The following is a 22,825-nucleotide window of genomic DNA, read 5'->3' as shown; positions in this document are numbered from 1 at the left end:
ATGTTTTGACTCTGTTTTTCTTGTGATTTTCACAGATTAAAACAGTGCTGTTATAAAAGTATATTTTCTCAGCTATTAATCACACATGCCTTTAATAGAAGCCATTAACATTTTATAAATAACAATAAAGAGTGAAAACTTGATTTATAAGGCAATTCCTGCTGAGATGTTTGGGACATTATAGGAGAAATGAAACTACCTATAATGACAAAGTTGTGTTTTCAGAGTTTTACTAGGTTACTTTGAAAAACTAATAATTAAAAATTAAAGTGAAAAACTTACTGTTAAATAAATTTAAATTGATACATAGCAAATAATAAGAAAAGTGCACTATTCCTAAGTGTACAGCTCAAGGAATATTCAGGAAGTGAACACACCTGGTATGACTACTATCCAATGATAAATAGAACATTACCAGCACCCTAGAGGCTTCCTTGTGCCACCCTCAGACACAAAAGTCTTTCTCCAAAGGATACTAGTACCCTGTTTCTCTATTAGTAAAATTTGCCTGCTTTTGAACTTTGTGTTAATGAAAGCATACTGTATGTCCTCTTTATGCTGTTTCTTTCTCTCAAGATTATGTGTGTGAGAATCAGTTATGTCTTGTGTATAGCAGTTCATTCTTGCTTCTATGAAACACTACATTGTATGAATAAACTGCAATTTATTCTACTGTCAGTGGACATCTAGGTTGCTTCTAGTTTTTTGCTGTTACAAAATGGTGCTACTATTTTCATTCTTATATGTGTTTTCGGTCCACATTATAAAGTGTGTCTGTTGGGAGTGGGAGGGCTGGGTCCTACTTAGGTATAGATTTAGGTTGTGAAAATATTACCAAATAGTTCTCCAAAGATTACCAGTTTACACTCTGACAGGCAGTGTATGAATATTTCAGTATCTCTATAGTCTTGTCAACCCTTAGTATTTTGTTGAAGACATTTGTTTGGGTATGTGGTGGTGTGGCTTTACATCAAGGTGTTTCCTTGATGACCAATGAGTTTTAAGCATTTTTTCACATGCTGATTTCCTATTAGGAAATCCCCTTTGCAAAGAGTCTATTACAGTCATTTGCCAACTTTTATATTAGATTTGTCTTTTTCATTGATTTGCAAAAAATATTTATATTGTATATGTTTTGTTTCTGCTTATAATTTTAGAATATACAGGGACTAAAATTCAAAATTTCAGTTCCCTCTAGTAGTTGATCTCTTTGCTGATGTGTGGCTCCATGTGACATTGATTGCTTCCCCTTCCCCTCAAGTTACTTGACGTCACCACCATGGAATGCTAATCTTCTCTCTCCCACTCCAGACCGTCGTCTCCTGTTGGTAATCTCTGACTCTCAGTGGCCCTCAATGTATGTATTCATGTATCACCAAATCCTACTTTATACATCTCTAGATTAAAACCCTAAGGCAAGATCACAGAAAAACTCCATAGCTTATGGAATATGGCTCAGAAGGACCAGTTTTCTTTTACACAGTGAGGCAAAAGGTGAAACAATTAGTTTATTGTAGCTAAAAAGAGTATTTGAAAGCATTTTAAAGTATAATGTGAGTCTTCTCAGTTTCGCTTCTCCTTTTTAATGACTTGAGAACTGCAATGAAGTTAATAGCTTTTGCTTGTGATTTAAAGATTTAAATATTTTATGTAAAAACAGGATACATGGGATATCTTAATTAGTGCCCGTGTCCGTACAAGCCCACAGGGAAATAGAACATAATGTCGATTTTATGAAAGAGTTGAATCTTACAGGCAGAAGGCATCTGTGAAGTCACTGACTGGGCTTCTCCAATCCTGGAATGTTGGGGCTGGCGTGGGTGGGAGTGATGGGGACGTTCTACGGGGAGAGGCTCTGAGACCCTCTTTGGTCAGAACAGCCAGGCTTTCATCTGTTGTCCTCATTAAGTTCTTAGAGTTTCTTCATACAAAGGTTGAAGCTGCTCTTCTAAAATTGTGTGTCTATTTTAAATCCTTCACTTATGGACAAGGCGGTGGAATTAATTCAGTGAGGTTAAGCAGTTTGGAAGAGGTCACATACTACCAAGGCAGAATCAGGACTGAAATCCAAGTTTGCTCTCTCCGTAGTGCTCCGAGACTCTGATGTTTGCGTCAGCTGCAGTAATATCCTAATGATTCAATTATGTCCTCTTCCTTCCCACTTCCTGACTCTGAGAAATATATTAATCCGAGTTAATTAGAGAATCAGAGGGAGGTTTCGTGCCAGGAAAGGAGTGTTACTCCATGTGCTTCCCGCTGTTGAATGCGTCCCCAGGATCCCAGCTTATCTGATATTAATGGTCATGAATTCATAGAGTATTTTCTTTCCAACTCATCTTATGGCCCTCTGACTAATTTGGTTCATAATTTTAATTATGCAATTATGAATTTTTTATTCTCCTACCGTCTGGTATACCATTTTATCCACTATATTGGCCTTGTTATATTGGATCTAGTTAGGACTTTTTCTTGTTTTCTTTGCCTGTTCTTCTTACTCTTTTCTCATTCCTCTTGTTTGCTGCCAGCATATCGGATGTCTGGTCAGAGGGTGGCTAGGAGAGAGAGGATGAGGAGAAGCAGATTTTGAAGTTAAAATGTAGAAGGCTGATGGATTGGATGTGATAGGTAAAAATATAGGAGGAATCAAAGTTTTATGGCTTACACAACTGGGTGGATATGGGTACAATTTCTAATATAGAGAAGTGGGGGAGAGAGTCAACATGTGATGGACAGCTAGGAGGATTTGGATGGAGGGCAAGAGGGGAGAAAATTTAGGGTAGAAAATGAAGATTTGCTCCCGTTCACCCATATATCAACTGGTGAAACTGTCCATCTAGATCCCTATCCCATGACCTGTTTCCCCGAGTCCTACTGAATACCATAGGGCAGTTTCTCACCACCAGGATACTTAATTATGCAGGATATCACGATAAAGACATAAGATTTATCTTTGGAAGGACAAGCTTTGGAAGGGGAAGCTAAGACGATAAGGTAGGAAAATTCTGTTTTTACTTCTGTTTGCTTTATATCCATGTAGGAATGGAATTAGAAATCCTCGGCATCCCTGTAACATGATTTAGGGAAACCTTAAGTTGCATCTTCTGAAGGAGAAGTGGTGAAAGGACTTTTTCACAAATATGCTCAAGGAGACATGGGAAGGTGGGGCATCCTTGTCTAGCATGTTGTTGCCATAGTTACTCATTTCACAAATATTTATTTATTTATTTACCAGGTTTATTGAGAAATAATTGACATGCATCACTCTCTAAGTTTAAGGCATATAACATAATGGTTTGGTTTGCATACACTGTGAAATGATTACCACAATAGGTTCTGCTAACATCCTTCTTCTTTTATAGATACAATAAAAAGAGAAGAAGGAAAAAAAGAAAAAAAGGAAAAATATTCTCTTGTGATGAGAACTTTCAGGGTTTACTCTCATAACAACTTTCCTATACATCATATAGGAGTGTTAGCTGTAGTCGTCATATTGTGCATGAAATCCCTAGTACTTATTTATTTATAATTGGAAGTTTGTACCTTTTGACCACCTTCATCAAATCCCCCTGTCCCACTCCTCCCACCACCCCCAGCACCTGGTAACCACAAGTCTGATCTATTTTTCTGTGAGTTTTTTGTTTGTTTTAAATTTCATATATAAATGAGATCATACAGTATTTCTCTTTCTCTATCTGACTTGTTTCACTTAGCATAATGCCTTTAATGTCCACCCATGCCACAAATGGTTTCTTAGTTTTTTGTTTTTTTTTTGGTTTCTTAGTTTTTTATGGCTCAATAAAATTTCATTATGTATATGTATATATATATATATATATATATATATATATATATGCTAAAACTTCTTTATCCATCCATTCATTGATGGACACTTAGGTTGCTTCCATGTGCAGGCTATTATAAATAATGCTGCTGTCAACATGGGGGTGCAGATAACTTTTTTGTTCTCCAAACTTTTTCCATAGTGGCTGTACCAATTTACAATCCCACCAACCGTGTACAGAGGTCCCCTTTTCTCCACATCCATACCAGTATTTGATATATCTTATATTTATGATGATGGCCATTCTAACAGGTGTGAGGTGATATTTCATTGTGGTTTTAATTTACACTTCCCTAATGACTAGTGATGTTGCACATCTTTTTATGTATTTGTTGGCCTTTTGTATATCTTCTTTGAGGAAATGTCTGTTTAGGCCCTTTGCCCATTTTTAAATTGAGTTATTTGTTTTTTTGCTACTGAGTTGTATGAATTCTTTGTATATTTTGGATATTAACCTCTTAGATATATGGTTTGCAAATATTTTTTCCCATTCTGTAAGTAAGGGACGTTTCAAATATTTTTTGAAATCCTTCTACATGCCAGGTCCTATTCAAGGCCCTGGGAATACAGCAGGGAAAAAAAACAAAGTCCTTGCCTTTATGGAAGTTAAATTCCAGAACGCTAATTATGTCCGTACGCTGTTCAAAAACTTTGTTGCCCATTTCAGCAGCATAAAATTTAGCCCTTTGCTTAAATCAAACAGACTCACTACTTGCTGTCCCCCAAACCACATATGTTCTCACTTCCTTGCGTTTGTGCTCATTCTCTCACCTGCCTGCTTCTCTGTTCCTCTAAGTGGGCCAACCTGACCCACTCAGGACTGGTATTCAGTACCACAGGGGTGTGCTGGTCAGTATCCAGTTCTAACTGGTTGATGCTTGTGCTGAACCAGTTACTCAACATTTCACTGTTACCCCTGCACCCACCCTTCCAGGTGTAGCTCAGTCTCCTGAGAGCCTTTCCTAGGTCCTTCCTCAGTCTTCAGTGACCTCATCTTCATTTGAATTCATGGTACCCATGTGTTTATACCACTTATTTCACAAAGCTTACAGACTTTCTTAGGACATCTGACATACAGTTGTTTGCATTTTATTTAAAAAATTGACTTAGGCTTTTGTCTTTTCTTCCAAAATAGATGGCATGCTCCTTGCACAACTGAGACACTAAATATGTACTTCTTAATTGATCAGTGCATCAGGAGGCACTCAGCATCTTGTACCTGTCTGCTGGGGACCTAAAGTGGAGAGGGACCCTATCTGCTGATATTCTGTGTCACTGTGCTTATCTTTAAGCAATTCCATCGTCCGGGACTTTCTTCCACCCCCAGCTCCTATCTCAGAGTCGTCCCCCATCACCTCGGGTTTGCAGGGGCATTACCATGCCAGCACCCCTTAGGATGCTTGGCTAGTTTTCTGCATTAAAAGGACAGTGGGATATCTTGCTTGCCAACCAATTTAATGCAGGCTGACACTCCTGGCACGCTGAATTAAGGTGGAGGAGCCAACCGCCTCAGAGAAGAGTCCATTTCTATGGAGATTAAAACAAGAAAATGACAGAGCACAAACACCTTCGTTTTCTTTTTATATTTAAATGGAAAGAAGACAGTAGTTAAGCCAGACCAGAAGATGAGTTTTGACTGTTAATTGCTAAGGGAGGTGCAGTATTTTAATTTATCCCAGTCATTTGTAGAACTAGGCAGATTAGGTACATATTCTGTGTTCTTTCCCATGATATAAGGCTGACAATTTGAGAATTAATCCTTTTTGGATGTTCCAGATTTGTTATTTTAAAACTGTAACTGCAGTAGTCTTTCCCCTCTGGGTAGGAGCCGAGGAAAAGTGTTGTCGCCTTTTATCTAAGAGCATGTGATTACAGAGTCGTGACTTCCATAGGGCAAAGATGATTTACAGATTTACTCAAATAATCCCTAAATTATTTAACAGGTCTCAAATACTTCACCACAGTTTGACGGTCTAGTCAGCTAACTGAACAATTAAACTTAAAGTTTTACAACAAGAGTCTCCATGGGGCTCCATAAAGCATTTAATATTCCTATTTCTAATTATAAAGCCACGTGAGCACAAACTAGTACGCGTTGGTGTAACTGACTTTCTGGCTGTAGGGACAGCATTTGATGCATCTTGGATAATCCTTTGGAAGTAAATGATAATTTCAAATATAGGAAGAATGGCTCAGCTCAATCAACCCATTCATCAGCCCTTTACTGAGCATCCAGAATGTGATGCACTGAGCTGAGAACCATGAAGTTCAAAGAACAAGGCAACTCCAACTGAACATTAAATCTTTTGGGAAGTGTCAAGAATTGTAGGTGTCTAGGCCCCCCTCTAGACTTGGTGTATTTTAGCATTCCCCACCCTCTCTCCAGGCAATTGTCATCCTGGGTTGAGTACCTCTGGTATAAAGTATAGTTTGGTACAAGGCAGTAGGAGTGTAATTGGGAATATTGAACTTCTATTTACATCCATTACTCTGCCTTTTTAGTTCCTTACACAGAAGCATATGATACATTTCAAGTGAGAGGCATGGACAACATAACTACTGAGTTTAAGGGAGGAACAGATCTTGGAGGATGGAGATAGGATTTGAATCGATGCTTTAAGGATGGGTAGGATATAAATAAACATAGATGTGAGAACAGGACATTCTGAGTGGAAGACTGGCATAAACCTGAGCTCAAGTGTATAAGCTTAAGGTGAGAATGTGTAAGGTATATGCCAAGTATTAATTGGATATTAGTTGGAAAATTGTGAGAAATCAGATGACCTTCACAGGGACTTGGGCCCAAAGATCTGGCTTTGAGTTCTGTACCTGCCACTGAGTAACTACTTACATTGACAAGGTGTTTCACTTCTCTGAGCTCCAGTTGCCACATCTGCTGAAAGTGGGACAAGAGTTCTTATGGGATTGTTTAGAACCAGTAAGGTAATATGTATACAAGGGCTTGATAAACCACAGAGCACTACCCAATGCTAGCTGTTGTTATTATTGTCTTTTGGAGGGGAAGGCATTGAAGGTATTAGAGCAGAGTAGTGATGTATTAATTTTTAATCATTTATCCTATTTCATCATGAATAAGTAAAAGAAATAGCTAAAAATAAGTATTCATTATCACTGAGTTACTTTATGTCATTGTGTTTAGGGACTTGGAGCCCTGCCTTCAAAAGAGAAGGTCCCCCTAACTGCCCACCATGGCTGCAGAGGCTGGGCCCGACCAAGCAGAAAGTGAGTATCAGTGCTTACCTAACAGCTCAGCACACAGTGCATGATGCTCCAGTGGCTTTGAGGAAACTGTCCTGTTAGTTACTAACTCTCAGAGCGCTAACTGTATTGGCAAACCTGCAAGAATCCACCTCATTCCCTTTATTTAAGTATAACCAAATTTTGAGAGATGTAGAGCAACTTTTGACTTAATGTGCTGTCCGATACAGTACGCAGTAGTCACATATGGCTATTTAGGGCTTGAAATGTGGCTAGTGAAACTAAGGAACTGAGTATTTAATTTTAATTCATTTTACTTTCAATATGAAACCTGATAATTCAGTTATTGGAAAACTTTTAAGCATGTTTGGAGCAACTTGGACGTGTGAATCTATTTTTTCAAGTGGGCATTTTATAAATACAGCTAAAGTATTTCTGATAAAAATTTGGCATCTGAATTGAGATGTATGTAAGTGCAAAATATGTACAGGATTTTGAAGATAGAACAAAAAAGGAATGTAAAATATCTTGTTAATTTCTAATATTGTTTAATATTGAAATGATAATGTTTGGATATATTTTGTTTAAATAAAACATTCTATAATAATTATTATACATTATTAAAATTAATGTCACCTCTTTTCACTTTTAAAAATGCGACTACTAGAAAATTTTAAATTACAAATGGGGCACACAGTATATTTCATTTGGAGCTGCTCTAGACTTGGCAACACTTCAAGTAATCTTGAATTTAGGCTTAGGTAGCATGATTGAGAAACATTTAGTACCGTATGTAGAGCTGGGATCATTAAGATTTTCTGTCCTGCTACCTCCCCTTGGCTCTTGTGACCCCAGGCAGTATATGATACAGGCCAGCTGACTTCTGTCCAGGGCTACAAATAGAGTGCACTGTGGATTACATTAACTGTCTTCCTATTTGGATAATACAGCACATTTTTCAAGAGGGAAAGGGCAAAAAGGGAGGAAGATCCAGGAAGTGGAGGAGGAATGTTCTCTAGTTTCATTTTGCCTTTGGGTCATGCCCATAGTTACTTAAATTATGCTTGAAGTCTTGCATCTATGAGCTTGGAATTCCCCTACATCTTCTTAGCAACCTAACACCAGTCTGAGAAATATTACCATAGAGATTTTGGGGGGCGGGTACATTGTAAAATCTCCCTGAGGTACTTAGGTAACCTATTAATCATATATTGTTGCAAAGAGAGTAAGACATTTTGCTTAAGAAGAATAAAATTGGGGAAGTGAGGAAAATTGTATCTATGAGAGACAACGAACGCCTTTAAGTTGGAACTGAAAAGTTGGGTCTTAATGCAGTGTGTGTTGTGAAAAAAATTGTTGAATGTAGATTTTAGGAGATGATAGCCATATGCCACTTGAAATTTGGGTTTTGCTTGGTTTTAAAATTCTTTCTGAAAAGAAATTAGAAATAAATTTTCTTTTCTTCACTTGTAAGTAATAGAATTGAATATAAACTATTTTATTTGAGGTCTTTCTCAAAGAGCATCTATTCACTTTCTAGCTTCTACAACTCTTTGCATGAGAACTAATTAAAGGCTCTTAGTTCTAGCTTCCCTCTTCTGCTTCTCCTAAGTTTCTCTGGTCCCCTAACCCTTCATTTGTTTTTTAATGGTTTGGTGTGTGTTTGTTATTTTTAGCTAAGGAATTTTTTTCCTACAAAATAAAACTTAGGAAGAGTTCAAATATGTAAAACAGATAAGGTCTAAGCTGCTCTCATTGAAGAAAAGCCTCCAAGGCAGTGAAATTGATGAGACAGTTTTAAAACCACTGCCTGAGTCTGGATTTGATTCACTGTGTTATTTCTCTTGGGATATTTTCTGTTTTAAATCTTATCTCTAATAATACAGTGGAAAGCCTTATATCTTTAAAGGGAAATTCATACATTAGTGAGCTGGCAGTAGGGGGTGTTGGTGATTTATTTTGGCCTGTGTCACAGTATTTTACTGAATGTCATGGCATTTATTTACAATTTTATTTTCTGATGTTAGGCTCTAAGCGCCTGGAAGGCTGGGATATCCAGTTGTCTTATTTATTTCAGCACATTTACCACCAAAACAGCATCTAAGACTAGTAGGTGCTTAACGAATGTATGCTGAACTGAGTCTCATTGAATGTGAAGTAGTGCTTTTTTAACACGTGTGAAATTAGGCATTTAGGCACTAAGTCTGACTGTATAAGCAAGGGAGGCCTTAGCCATTTGGCTGTACATCTTTGTTCAGGATATCTTCTTAGTAAGTTGTTGCAAAGTCCTGAAGAATGCAGCCTGTTTGTAGGAAGAATGGGAACCCTGTGATTAAGGGCAGTTAGTTTTGTTACGGTTATAAAAAACACGTTTGTTAGTCCCCAGGTCTTTTTGGATGCAGAAAAGGCTTGTTTAATGATTACAATCAAGAGATGGCCAGTGGCTCATTTGCTGTCATAGTTTCCATAATTAGATTTTTTTCTGGTGTCTTAACTTCAGAGATTTACTAGAGCAATTATACAGAATCTATAAGGCATTGAGAGAAATCTGAAGTTTTATGAACTATTAATCATAATAACATTAAACTGATGATATATGAAGAGTGAGTTTTAAAAAAATATATAAAATAAATGTAAGAAAATCTTTTAGGCTAGTGAAATCACTTGGTATTAGAGATTCATTTTTTTCCGCCATGGGAATGTTAATATTTGCACTCATGTTTTAGATAAGTTTAATATGACTATTTCAACCTCTTCATGAACTTTATCATAAAATATTTGTTATTGCTTATAATGGTTTTTTATTGCATTTTGGGGATTTAGTAACTTGAAGAATCCAAAGTATGAAGAGATTTTATTATTTGCAAACCTATTATTTACTTAGTTTTGGGTATAAAGAACTATAATAAGACCAGATTCTTTCAAACTAATTTAGAAAGTTGAAATTTATCTTTGTGCTATTGAAGAAATGAGGATTGATTAATGAAATTAATTGTATAAACACTGTTGGGTAGATGTTTAGCCCAATGATAGTAATACAACTGTAACTACAGTAATAATAATTGCTCACATTTATTGAAAGCTTATTATGTGCCAGGCTCTGTGCTAAGTGCTTTGTAACCAAGTCCAATGTAACCCTCAAGACAGTTCTGTGCAAGATATATTATTATTATCATCTTCATTTTACAAATGAGAAAATGAAGCCTTAAGGACAATAAAATATGGTTCATGAACAAATTGGAATTCAGAGCTGAACAGTATGACTCAGGAATGAGAGCTCTTAAAAATCATTTTATATGATGTGGATATGTATTTGCAAATAAACAAAGCCTTAATTATAGACTTTTTAACAGAGAAGGAGGAGACCTTGACAACTTCTTAATAACTGAAGTTATAATGTGCACTTGAACATATAAAAGCTGCATGCTTACATACTTACCCTGTTGTGAAGAAAGAAACAGAAACCTCAAACATTATTAACTGGATGAATTTTTAACATCAAAGTTGTTTAATTTCTTGTAATTTTAGAATTCATTTGTTGAATATATGCATATCCTTGGATATTATAAAAATAAAGAACACACTCTGTCTTTGCCTTTTCTAAGGCATTGAGATATGAGTTATCTGTGATGCCTTGAAAATTTAACTCTTTGGTTCCAAGGCTAATTCTTAGTTACGAGAGAAAATCAGAACAGCTGCCTCAGTATCTTAAATGACAGTGAGGGCTCAGGACTGCTGACTTGGTGTCTATGCGTCCATGTCTTCAGTGGAACCATTTCTAGGTCTGTGTGAAATCATTCTCTAATGGTGGTGGCTGCCTTTCTCTGCCCTTTTAAGAAAATTTCAGGCCTTGTTCTTGAGGTTGGTGAATATCAGACACACTGGTCAACAAAGAGCCCAGCTAGAAAGAAAATGTTACCTTGGGAATTTAAACTCCTCTGTCAAATGCTAATTTTTTGGTTAGGAAGGGGAAAATCAGAACGGCTCCATCAGCACATTACATTATAATGGGGCAAAGGATTGCTGGCTTGAAATGAAGGTGTCTTAGTCCATTCAGGGTGCCATAACAAAATGTCATAATGTGGGTGGCTTATAAACAACAGAAATTTATTTCTCATAGTTCTGGAGGCTGGGAAGTCCAAGATCAGGGCATCAGCAGATTTGTTGACTGGTGAAGGCCTGCCTCCTCACTAATAGGCTCACATGGTAGAAGGGACTATCTAGCTCTCTGGGGTCTCTTTTATAAGGGCACTAATCTCAATCATGAGGCTCCACCCTCATGGCCTAATCACATACCAAAGGCCCCACCTCTTAATACCATCACATTGGGCATTAGGTTTCAACATATGAATTTTGGGCAGACGCATATATTCAGTCTGCAGTAGAAAATGTCAGCGAAATAGGAGTACTCCACTAGGGTGACCAGCCAAACCTCAAAGGAGTCTCCAGAACTCACAAGGAGTGCATGACATTAGGAAAAGCAGCAGATGTGTTAAAAACAAAAAACAAAAAACAGCAAGCAACTTAGAAGACCAGCACCTTGTGGGTTCCCAGCCCAGCTGACTTTAGAAGGCACTTGGGCTCCCTGTGTCTCAGAGCTTTTCCTGCAAATGAAGACTAGATTATCTCTAAGGTCTTGTTTGGAATGAAGATGCAATGGCTTTTGTGAAGGTACATTTTCACCAAAACCTAATGACTTAATAATTTCGTATATTAATAAATGATATTGTTTGTCATGTGTATGACACATGACAATATTGTAATTATAAGTAATTGTAAGGGAGGTTTGATTAGTCAGAAGAAGAGAATTAAAGGAGGGAAGATTGTCATGAGAGGAGAAAAAAAGAGGACAGTGTGTGGAGCCACACCTTGGAATACCTCACTGCCTTTCCTCTGGGAGCTAAGTGGTCTGGTTAGAAGCCCCCTCAAAGTAGATGTAGATTTTAGTTGAAACTTGGTGAAAGAGACAGTTTAAATCCCTGAATCCTGTCTCTTCCATGTGAGGACAGTGCATCTTATGGCTTTGAATGGTAAACTTTGTATGAACCATTTTATGATTCACATGTGGTTTTGTGCTCTGATCTATTCAAAGAATATGTACACTTTTTCAGAAGCGTGTGTGTGAAGTCTTGACAACTACTTATGGAAATAAGAAAAAAAATCCATCAATCATTGTCCTTAGAAATATGTAGACAACCCTGAATGTGGGCAGATACAGTGGCAAATGTGGGAGAACAGGGAGATTCGAGTTTGGTAATGACTTTACAGCACTGTCCATAGGTACAAGTGGAAGGAAGGGAGAAGAAAGAGAGCAAGGGGAGATGCTCTTTCTAGAATAACTACAGAGTGACAATCTCATCCCAATGATGGGACAGCTTAGTAGATGCTTTCTTTCCTAACCCAGCACTTTTAAGGTGGGTTAGAGCCCAGTTGTTCCATTCACTGCTAGGGTCTCCCCCAGGTTCAGTCCTCAGGATGTCATTGCCCCAAAGTAACAGTGGTCTGTTGCCCACTAGTCTACATGGTGAAAAACAAGGGGAAATTTTGTGAAGGAATGAAGAGTTTGCCTCAGTGTTTCATTATGAATTTTCAAACATATAGCAAGCTTGAAAGAATTTTGAATCAACACCCAAAGATCTACAACCCAGTGCTCACCATTAATATTTTACTGAATTTGATTTATCACATATTCATCCATCAATCAACATACATATCATTAGTCAGAATTCAATATTTGTTTATAGTTTTTTTCTTTTTTGATGTACAATGTACTACAATGAAGTGCAGAAATCTTAGGTGTATATTCATTGAGTTATGGTAATGTACCTGTGTAATCTACTGTGTATCAAGACATAGAACATTGTCATCTCCCCCAGAAATTTCCTTCATGTCCCTTCTCAGTCAGTCCATGAAGATCACTGTTCTGGCTTTTTTTCTCCTATATATTAGCTTTATTTACACTAGAACATAAGTGGAACCATACAGTGTTTGCTTTTCTGTGTAAGGATGCTTACTTGACATAATGTTTTTGAGATTCATTCATGTTGTTGTGTATGTCAGTAGTTTGATTCTTTTTTGTTGCTGAGTAGTATTTCATTGTATGAGGATATCACAGTTTGTTTACTGTTCTATTGTTGATACCCATCTGAGCTCTTTCCACTTTGGAGTTATTATGAATATACCTGCTGTGAGCATTCTTGTACAAGTCTTTTGTAAGTATAATGTTTCATTCTCTTTGGTAAAAACCTAGGAGTGGGATTGCTCAGTCACAGAGAAGGTGTATATTAGGTTTTATAAGAAATTGCCATAGCTTTTCCAAACTGATTATCCTATTTTATATTTCCACCAATGACACATGAGGGTTCCAGTAGCTCCACTGTCTCACCAACATCGGCTGTTTTCAGTCTTTTTAATTTTAGCCATTCTGGTGGGCATGTGATGGTATCTGCTATAGTCTGAATGTTTGTGTCCCCCTAAAATTCATATGTTGAAATCCTAATGCCCAATGTGATGATGGTATTAGGGGTTGAGGCCTTTGGAAGGTGATCAGGTCGTGAGGGTGGAACCCTCACGAATGGGATTAGTTCTGGTGTAAAAGAGGCCCCACATACCTTCCTACTCCCCTCCACCATGTGAGGATACAACTAGACATCTACGACCAGGAAGAGGGCCCTCACCCGACCATGCTGCCACCTTGATACTGGACTTCCAGCCTCCAGAACTGAGATAAATAAATTTTTGTTGTTTATAACCTACCCAGTCTGTGGTATTTTGTTATACCAACCCAAACAGACTAAGATAGTATCTTATTGTGGTTTTGATTTGCATGAAGATGGAGTTTTTAATGGCTTAAAATTTGAGTAGGTGAAAAGAAGAGAGAGAAAATCTTGATCCCAAGGGTACTAAAGGAGGTGTAATTAAAGAAATGGGGAGCATACAGGCCAACTGAAAAGCTAATTTGATAAGTAATATATTTAAATTTTACTGAGTCCAGGTTAGGAGGAGAAAGCCAAGAAACTTAAAAACGTCAGAATCAGCTAATAATAAAGGAAATATATAAGGAGGAAATCTTAGACGAGACTAAATGAAGATGATGTATTCTATGTACACGCTATAGAATTCTATACATAGATCTGGGTAAAATGAATAAGGATCTTAGGAAAATACAGATGAGAGACGAGTTATCATTATAGTGTTATCCACTTGTAGGTACGCATATTTTTATTTCAATGCTATTCCTACTTAATAAACCTTTTGAGTTTATTATGCAGTTATAATTTTATCAAGTTGTAAGGTAAATATTCTTGAAGAAATGTACAGCCATATTAATTAGTCATCAGGTATAGAAAACACGGATAGACTTACTAATAATTTTTGTGTCCAAATCATGTTGTGTCTTCTGTATTTAAAGAACTTTCAGAACTAAAGGAGATATCAATTTTGTGTGTTTTCTTTGGTCTCCCTGGACTTTAATAATTTAGGATAATCTGCTTAACACTCTGACCATTGTAAGCTAATGTTTTTTTTAAAGTAAAATATTACATTAAAGGAACATTACATTAACTTCTTTTGCATTCACTTAAAACATCCACTTATAAAATTTTCTTTTTATAACATCCTGCAAATTCATAACTCTCCAAATTTCAATTTCATAGTTTTGCCATTTTTGGTTAAGAAAGTACATTAACTACATTAAAAAAACTAAACTATTTCTCTGTTTCTGTTTTAGGTCGTATATTAGAGATTCCCAAGCAAGATTTTTTTCAAGAAGCAAAAACTCTTATTGCCCAACACTATGAGAAAGTAAATGAGGTTAGTGCTTTGCATTTATCTAACACTGTATTTTTCAGGAAACTAATAACAATTTTCGTATACTACAATAATTGATCCAAATGATTGCATGAACCCTAATAGATTTTGAATAGAAGAGAAAATGAAATCCTTACTAGCTATAAAAATTGATTTCAGATTGCATTTAAAAATTTAAAATTTTTAAATTTAAAAATTTAGAAAGATTTTTCAGCTCTACAGCTTATTTAATTACATATATTTTAAGTTTGCACATTTAATTTAATTTTTAATGTTTCCTGTTGATGAATTATAACAAGTTTTTGGATTAAATATCTCAAGTAAATATCCCTCTCTAAACACTGTTAGGCAAAGCTAAACTAGAAAATATACTGTGAGATGCGTCTCTCTTATGCCACCTGCATGACCTGCTTACCTGTATCTTCTCCCACATCACTTTGTATTAGTACTGTTTACCAGTCTAATAGCTCCTTGAGGGCAGTAACTGTCTTTTTTTGAATGTTGCATCTCTAGCAGTAAGGCTTGTGTCTGGCTCAATAAATAATTGCATAATGGCATGGATTTGGAAGGTGAGAAGGAATGAAAGGGAAAGGGGTGGCAAAGAGGCAGGAGGGTGGGTACAGGGTGAAATTTTGGAGGAGAGCATCTACAGAGGAGATGGGTAATTTGGGGAGCAGCTGCCGTTGTGACAATGGGCCTTTGGGGAGACAGGTGAGGGCAGGGGACTTAGGATGGTTTACTGTGTGCCACACTGTTCGTCTCCATTTTGAATACTTTAAAAAAAAAACAACAGAATTTTAAATAAGATTTTAAGTATTTTTCCGTGCTTACTGTGAGGGGGAAGAGGATTATAATTTTTACATGTGTTTCTTTTGAATGGTCCTCTAGGCTGATTGACCATAGGTGGTTTTCATCTTGTAATCAACACTGTTAACATTGCTTAACTAATTTTTGCCTCTAATTAATTAAAAGTATTTGATTTCACTAGTAGGCATGTGAGATGAAAACTTCACTGTCTTCACAGTTAGGTAGCTTTGCCTTAGAACCTTGACCTATTTTTAGAATTTTATCTAATAATAACAGCATAACATTCTACCTTTGGTTGCTTGGTAAAATGTAATACTAGTGTACTAAAACCTCCTTATTGGCATCTTCTTTTTTTTTTTTTTTTGGTCGTGTCAGGTCTTAGTCGCGGCATGGGGGATCTTTCCTTGTAGTGTGCGGGCTTCTCTCTTGCTGTGGCGCGTGGGTTTTCTCTTCTCTAGTTGTGGCGTGCAGGCTCCAGGGCGCATGGGCTCTGTAGTTTGCAGCCCGCAGGCTCTCTAGTTGAGGCGCGGGTTCAGTAGTTGTGGGGCATGGGCTTAGTTGCCCCACAGCATGTGGGATCTTAGTTCCCCAACCAGGGATTGAACCCGTGTCCTCTGCACTGGAAGGCGGATTCTTTACCACTGGACCACCGGGGAAGACCCCTTATTGTCATCTTGAGTTGGCAACAGCTTGAATTTGTCTAAATCTTTTCTTGTGGGGAGGAGGAGAGCTGTAGCTCTAACTGTGGGCCAGAGAATTACTAGACTAGAACAATTATAATTGTTTGGATAATTGCCTGTCAGAGACCTGGGACTGTATTATTTTTCTATTGCTCAAAGTAGTCAAAATTAATAAGCAATTAAATGATTGAAAGGATCTAAAATACATATCCAATTAGTAATATGCTTTTTTTGAGAATCTACCTCCATGTATGAGCAGTTGTTTCTGGTTCAACAGAGAGTTTTGGGGGCGTTAGCATTTTTTTGACATTTGAAGATTCTCCAAAGATGGTTGAAAATAAATTCTTATATGTCTATTTGAAAACCTCTATTTTAAAATGGACTTTAAAGCTGTATTAGAAAATATCACATTTGAGGAAAAAATTACTATTTTGAAATTCATATATTTGTTAAGTTGAATGTAACCCTCATGCTTGTTAAGGGCTTTTGGAGAACTATAAAGGATAACATCTACTTTATCTGATTATTGTCATGTGCTTTAAGTAAATCTTATACAGTAAGGTACTTTGTAAAATATATTTAGTGGGTATAATTTTATGAATTTATTAACAAAATTTATTACATAATTTTTTATACAGTTAATATTAAAATAAAATTTTATTAAATTTATTTTTGTTTTGTTCATAGAATAAAGTTCCAGGTACTTCTATAAATGTCTTTAGAAATAAACATCAGAAACCGAAATCTAGCAAATTCATACCTTTGGAGATCAAAAAAAAGGAAACACTTGATATGGTCCGAGAACTTCAGGCAGCATACAAAATGATTTGTTTTCCCAAAGACTGTTCCAAAAGTGGACATTCTGAGGAGGCCCCATCACGAACTTCTTTCAAGGAGCCACACATTTTCAATGTAAAAAAAAAATACAAGGGGTCTATAGATCTAACTGTGAAAGGTAAGTTTTTGGTGGAGCAAAGACATTTAGCAAGCCAGCAGGCAAAACTGTTTGCTTATGGTGTGCTTGTAATGGAATTTCCTTGTTCAGACAAAATCCTACACTTTAAATGTTAGCAGTGAAAGGTAGGGAGGCATGATTAAAAGAGCTGCTAACCTCTGGGAGCCACCAGAAATTGAGAAGAGGGCATCCTAATGGGAGAGAGGAATGCAGGGGAACAAAACGGATTAGCCACTTCTTCCAACAGATACTGTTCCTAGAGCGTGCAGAGGCTCATGGCTCTGGATTCTGTTGTTGAGCAGGGTAGGTAGGGTAGGCAAGCTATTCGTGAGTGTGTCCCCGCAAACCCTAAAGGGATTTTTGGGAGCTATAGAGTTTCCTTTAAGACCAATTGTGATAAAGGTTTATTCTCTTTCAGGAACTTGGTAAGGTGGAACCTGGAGGTCTATTTAAGCAAAGTTATACTGTTTTCTGAGACTAACTGGTTTTCCTGGCTGGAATGACCTTTTTTTTTTTTTTTAAACATCTTTATTGGAGTATAATTGCTTTACAATGGTGTGTTAGTTTCTGCTTTATAACAAAGTGAATCAGTTATACATATACATATGTTCCCATATCTCTGCCCTCTTGCATCTCCCTCCCTCCCACCCTCCCTATCCCACCCCTCTAGGTGGTCACAAAGCACTGAGCTGATCTCCCTGTGCTATGCGGCTGCTTCCCACTAGCTATCTATTTTACATTTGGTAGTGTATATATGTCCATGCCACTCTCTCACCCTGTCACATCTCACCCCTCCCCCTCCCCATATCCTCAAGTCCATTCTCTAGTAGGTCTGTGTCTTTATTCCCGTCTTGCCACTAGGTTCTTCATGACCTTTTTTTTTTTTTCCCTTAGATTCCATATATATGTGTTAGCATACTGTATTTGTTTTTCTCTTTCTGACTTACTTCACTCTGTATGACAGACTCTAACTCCATCCACCTCACTACAAATACCTCCATTTTGTTTCTTTTTATGGCTGAGTAATATTCCATTGTATATATGTGCCACATCTTCTTTATCCATTCATCCGATGATGGACACTTAGGTTGCTTCCATGTCCTGGCTATTGTAAATAGAGCTGCAATAACCTCTTAAAGTACATTTCTAGTTTTAAGCTTTCATAACTTCATCTGTGTTTTCCCTCTTTTGTTATTGCTTATTATGGTATTCATTAATTTGAATTTTTTCATTCAATGAGTGCCTGCTCTGTGCCAGGCAGTATGTTAGGAGTTGGAGAAACAAAGCTTAAAAGGCTCAGAGAGTAATGGTGGGGATAAATACTTGGGTAATTTCTTATCATATAGTGTGACAACTGCTGTACTAGAGTCAGTACAAAGCATTATGGAAACACTGAGGAGTAACCAACCAGATGCCAGAATGAAACTTTCTCAGACGAGATCTCATTAGAAATGGGTTTTAAGGAGAAGTTTGTTAAAGGTTGGTGGTAACAGGAAAGGCCATTTTGAACAGTGGGAGAAAAATATTAAAGCTCTGAAGGACAAAAGAAAGTGATATGTTTTGGGAAAGGAGAGATACAGTAAGAAATGAAGTTGGGGAGAGGGGTGAGGCTAGGTTTTGATGTGACTATAATAGCAGACCTAGGAGTTGACCCTATGTGTAATGGAGAGCCAGTGATGATGGGGGTGAGGTATGACCAATTCTTTCTGTTTAGAAAAAAACTGGTAGTAGAGGCTGTGGAGAGAATGGTGGCAGAGAGATAAGAAAGGAAGCTGCCCAGAAAAGATATGGTCCATGTAAGGGATGGCAGGGGCCTAAAGTAGGGCAGTAGTGAAGCATGAAATGTGGAGGAGGGATGTTCCAGCAGCATTTCTCAAAGTGTAGTTTTCAGAACACTAGTCCTGAGTGATTCACCTTGACATAAGTGTTCTTGGTTAGATGAGTTTGAAAAAATGCATTTACTTCTTGGAGATTCATATTGAGCATTAATATATTGAAAACTCTAAGAAATACTACAGAAAAGAAATCTGTTTAATGTTTTTTAACCTGGCTATCACCAATTTGTTTGACCAAAGAATTCCTAAAGAAAGATATTCAGGTTTCTAGACTGGAAAGCTCAACAGACATCATTAAGCTGAGTTAGGAATTCAGAGGGAGAAGCAGATTTAGGGCAGGTGAAGAAAGGCATGTAAAAGATAACAAATTCAGTTTTAGACCTATTAAGTAGACATGCATATGGAGATAACCATTAGGAAGTTGGAAATGGAGGTCTGACACCTAAGAGAGAGATAGGTGAAGGTTCAAGATTTATGTTGTGGGTCGCTGCCGTACTGAAACTGTGGGGTTCATGCATTTGTTCAACCAATATTTATTTACTAGGTGAGATATACAGAGATAAAAGATATGCTACTTGCCCTCAGGAAGTTGAAATTTGCTATATATAATTTGTGTGTGGTTGGATGAAGGAGGATAAATAGATGATTATAGCACAGTGTGACCGACTATAATAAAAACAAGCTCTACTGCTTTGCAATCAATTGGAAAGATACTGATTCAGATTTAGGAATAGGGATGGATTCCCAGGAGATTTAAAGTCTGGTGAATTTTGAAGGATGAATAAGTGTTAACTCAAGAAGGAAGAAAAGTCCTATCTAGTCAGAGCGCCTTGTGTCTACATGACAATGAATATCTGAGAAAGTAATTATAGTGTACTTGAGGGAACTGAAATAATTTTACATAACTGACATGAGAATTGGGGAGTAATTAGAGATGAGACTAGAAGAACATTGAATTTTAACCTAAAAGTAATCCAGATGTTTTAAAGAAAAGTTGCAGTGGTCACATTTGCATTTTAGAACATATACTGGCAGCAGAGATGAGGTATGATGAATTTTGGAGGCACAGAGACCAGTGAGGAGACAGTAACTCCCACAAGAAAGGATGACTTGAATTAAGGCAGTGGCACTGGGGATAGAACTGAGGGGAGAGATTTTAGAGATATTTGAGAAGTAGAGTTATCTAGATTAGGTCAACAAGAAGGTGGAACGTAACAGAGAAGGGCTGTGGGATTCATTGGCTTAGTGGTACTGAGTGACAGCATGGAAGCAGATATAGCAAATTAAAGGGTTGGAGATGCTTCTTATGTATGCAATAAACTGGAATGTAAACCATGTATCTACTGAGCTTTGTAGCTCTAGGTGAAGAAGTTGGGAAACAGCATTATTAAAATATGTTGGTGGTTTGGGCTGCCTTTGGGAAGTTTTTATAAAAAAAAGAGATGAAGTAAAAAAAGTATTGGCTGGTTTGCAATCAGAAATGAAAGAGCATAGAGACGTACCAAGAATTTGGGTCCTTGGTTTTGAGCAAATATCTACTAAGACTTATCACTGTAGCAAAAATCAGATTAAGGGTATGTTTTTCCCAACCCAGCTCATTGTTTCAGATGACCTAAAGGCACTTACTGTTGAGAGACTAAGGCAGGGGGTAAAGAAGTGAGGATACAAAGGATATTTTAAAGCTATGTATAAAAAAAGAATTTTGAATGTGGTTATTGGCATGTAGAATTGGAAGAAAATAGATTAAAACGTCTACCAAGTATTTCAGAGAATTTCGTTGCCAAAGAAACCATGAACCTTGATTTAATTGAATGTTCAGAAGTAAAATAACCTGGCTTTGTGTGGAAGTGTATTACAAAGGCTATACAGTCTCCAAGTAGGATAATAACAAGATGTGGCCAAGGTGCAAGGAAAAATCTTTCCAGAGTTGACCCGGGGCCAATAAAAAAGTGAACAAGGGAGTGCCACTCAGAACAGAATCCTTGTCTACTCAGAGAATTTCCCCACCTCCAGCATAGGGGACTTCTCAGTGCCTCCCCAGCAGGATTCCATAACTTCTTTGGCCTAGTGATTGCTATGCATCTTCTCATTTCCCCTTTCACTAGTGGCGTTTTTACTGACGTTATCCTATACCTGCTCCACTACTGGCTGTTGTGTGCTTTTGGAGAAAGGTGGAAATAATTTATGAATTTGGTGCACATTATTATTAGACCAGAAGGAGCCACATCTGAGCCTGATGGAAAAGATTACAAACAGCCAGAGATCCTGGGCTCTGAGCTGGATGTAGTGCCTTGATGGAACTTTGGGTTTTCTCCTTTCTGTCGTGTCAGAGTATAAGAATCGATATTTGATGTCCAAAAGGGCAGACTGTGGCAGAGACTGGCTATATGCTCATCAAACTTATTATATCCTTTTCTTCCTGGGTACTTGGCTAAAATACATTTCTCATGTCCCTTGTAGTTAGGAGGAGCTATATGACTGAGATCTGGCTCGGTGGATTATAGCTGAAAATGATGCACATCCATACAAACGTCTTGTGTGGTGCTCTCGGCGTGGCTCCCCACGTTTTCAAGTATGAAGACTCTTTTTCAGCACTGTTAAAACAATTGCAGTTTCACTCATGGGAGAGTGGTAAAGTGCTTTTAATATCTGTTGATTGAAAAACTTTTGTTCGGACATTGAGTAAATATACAAAACTTGGTGAGTGAGAAAAAATGGTCATGACTTGATCCCTCATGGAGCTTGTAGTCTAACTGAAGAAACAGATATTAATTAAATCATCACTTATATACAGATTGAGAGTATAGGACACATGAATTGGACCTGGTCTGGGGGTCAGCAAAGGTTTCCTAGAGGAAGTGTCATTTGAGCGAAGATGTGAGAAATCAGAAAGAATTTCTTAGATGAGGAGTAATTCCTGCTTGGAGTTCTAGGCCGTGGGAAAACTATTTGCAATGGCCCAAGTGAGGGAAGCACAGGTGTGCTTTCAAAGAAGTGCAAAAAGAACAGATGTGGCTGCAGTTCTGAGGAGCTGAAGAGAGGTCAGCTGCAGGTGTCTGAAAGGCAGAACCTGGTTGTCAGTGATGCTCTAGGACATGTTCAACAACTGGCTGTGGTGGGAGGAGGGAGCAAGCCTGATCTGCAGTTTTTGCCGATTTCCATAGTGTAAATACTCTCACGTAGCCGATCTCAAGCTACCGATGTGACATCACTGATCACTGGAGTTGGGAGGAGATGCTCACAGTCTGCTCTCTGGAGCATTTTGGCAAACACCGTCCATACAGCTTGAGATCCTCTCGGGTCACTTCCTATTCCTGCCCCTGCTGTGGTGAGGTTCCTACTCCAGGCTTCCCCAGCTCCTTCCTGGCTTGGGACACCTACAGGAATGGGCTCAGCTCTGACACATGAGCAGCTCAGTAAGGGAGGGTGAGGGCTGATGGATAAATGTTTCCTCCTTTCTTCCCCTGGGTGGAAGGGTCTCAGTTACATTCTATAAAGCTTCTCAGAAGGTCCCAAATAGTTAAGCAACCAGTTTCTTGTGGTGGTGGTCAGCTCAAAAAGGATTCTTACATTATTTCTCACTTCTTTCTTGTTTTATTTTTTTCCCTCATTGTTCATTCCTGTTCCCTAAGCTCAAGTCCTTAAAATACTCCCTTAAAAATGTTTTGGTGGCAAGTTG

At 37.6% G+C, this 22,825-nt stretch overlaps 1 protein-coding gene across 1 annotated transcript in view; it reads left to right on the top strand.

Annotated features, from left to right (window-relative positions):
* The first annotated feature begins 14,447 nt into the window (after positions 1-14,447).
* The window catches only part of IQCM (IQ motif containing M), a 371,389-nt gene continuing 363,011 nt past the window's right edge, over positions 14,448-22,825 (top strand). Inside the window, exons 1-3 of the mRNA XM_036853473.1 lie at positions 14,448-14,454; positions 14,790-14,872; positions 17,044-17,311. Coding sequence (XP_036709368.1) covers positions 14,448-14,454; positions 14,790-14,872; positions 17,044-17,311 — 358 coding nt within the window. The remainder of the gene's footprint in view (positions 14,455-14,789; positions 14,873-17,043; positions 17,312-22,825) is intronic.

Source organism: Balaenoptera musculus, chromosome 5 (assembly GCF_009873245.2).
Source record: "Balaenoptera musculus isolate JJ_BM4_2016_0621 chromosome 5, mBalMus1.pri.v3, whole genome shotgun sequence".
Taxonomy (NCBI): domain Eukaryota; kingdom Metazoa; phylum Chordata; class Mammalia; order Artiodactyla; family Balaenopteridae; genus Balaenoptera; species Balaenoptera musculus.
This window is presented reverse-complemented; position numbering and strand designations above follow the sequence as displayed.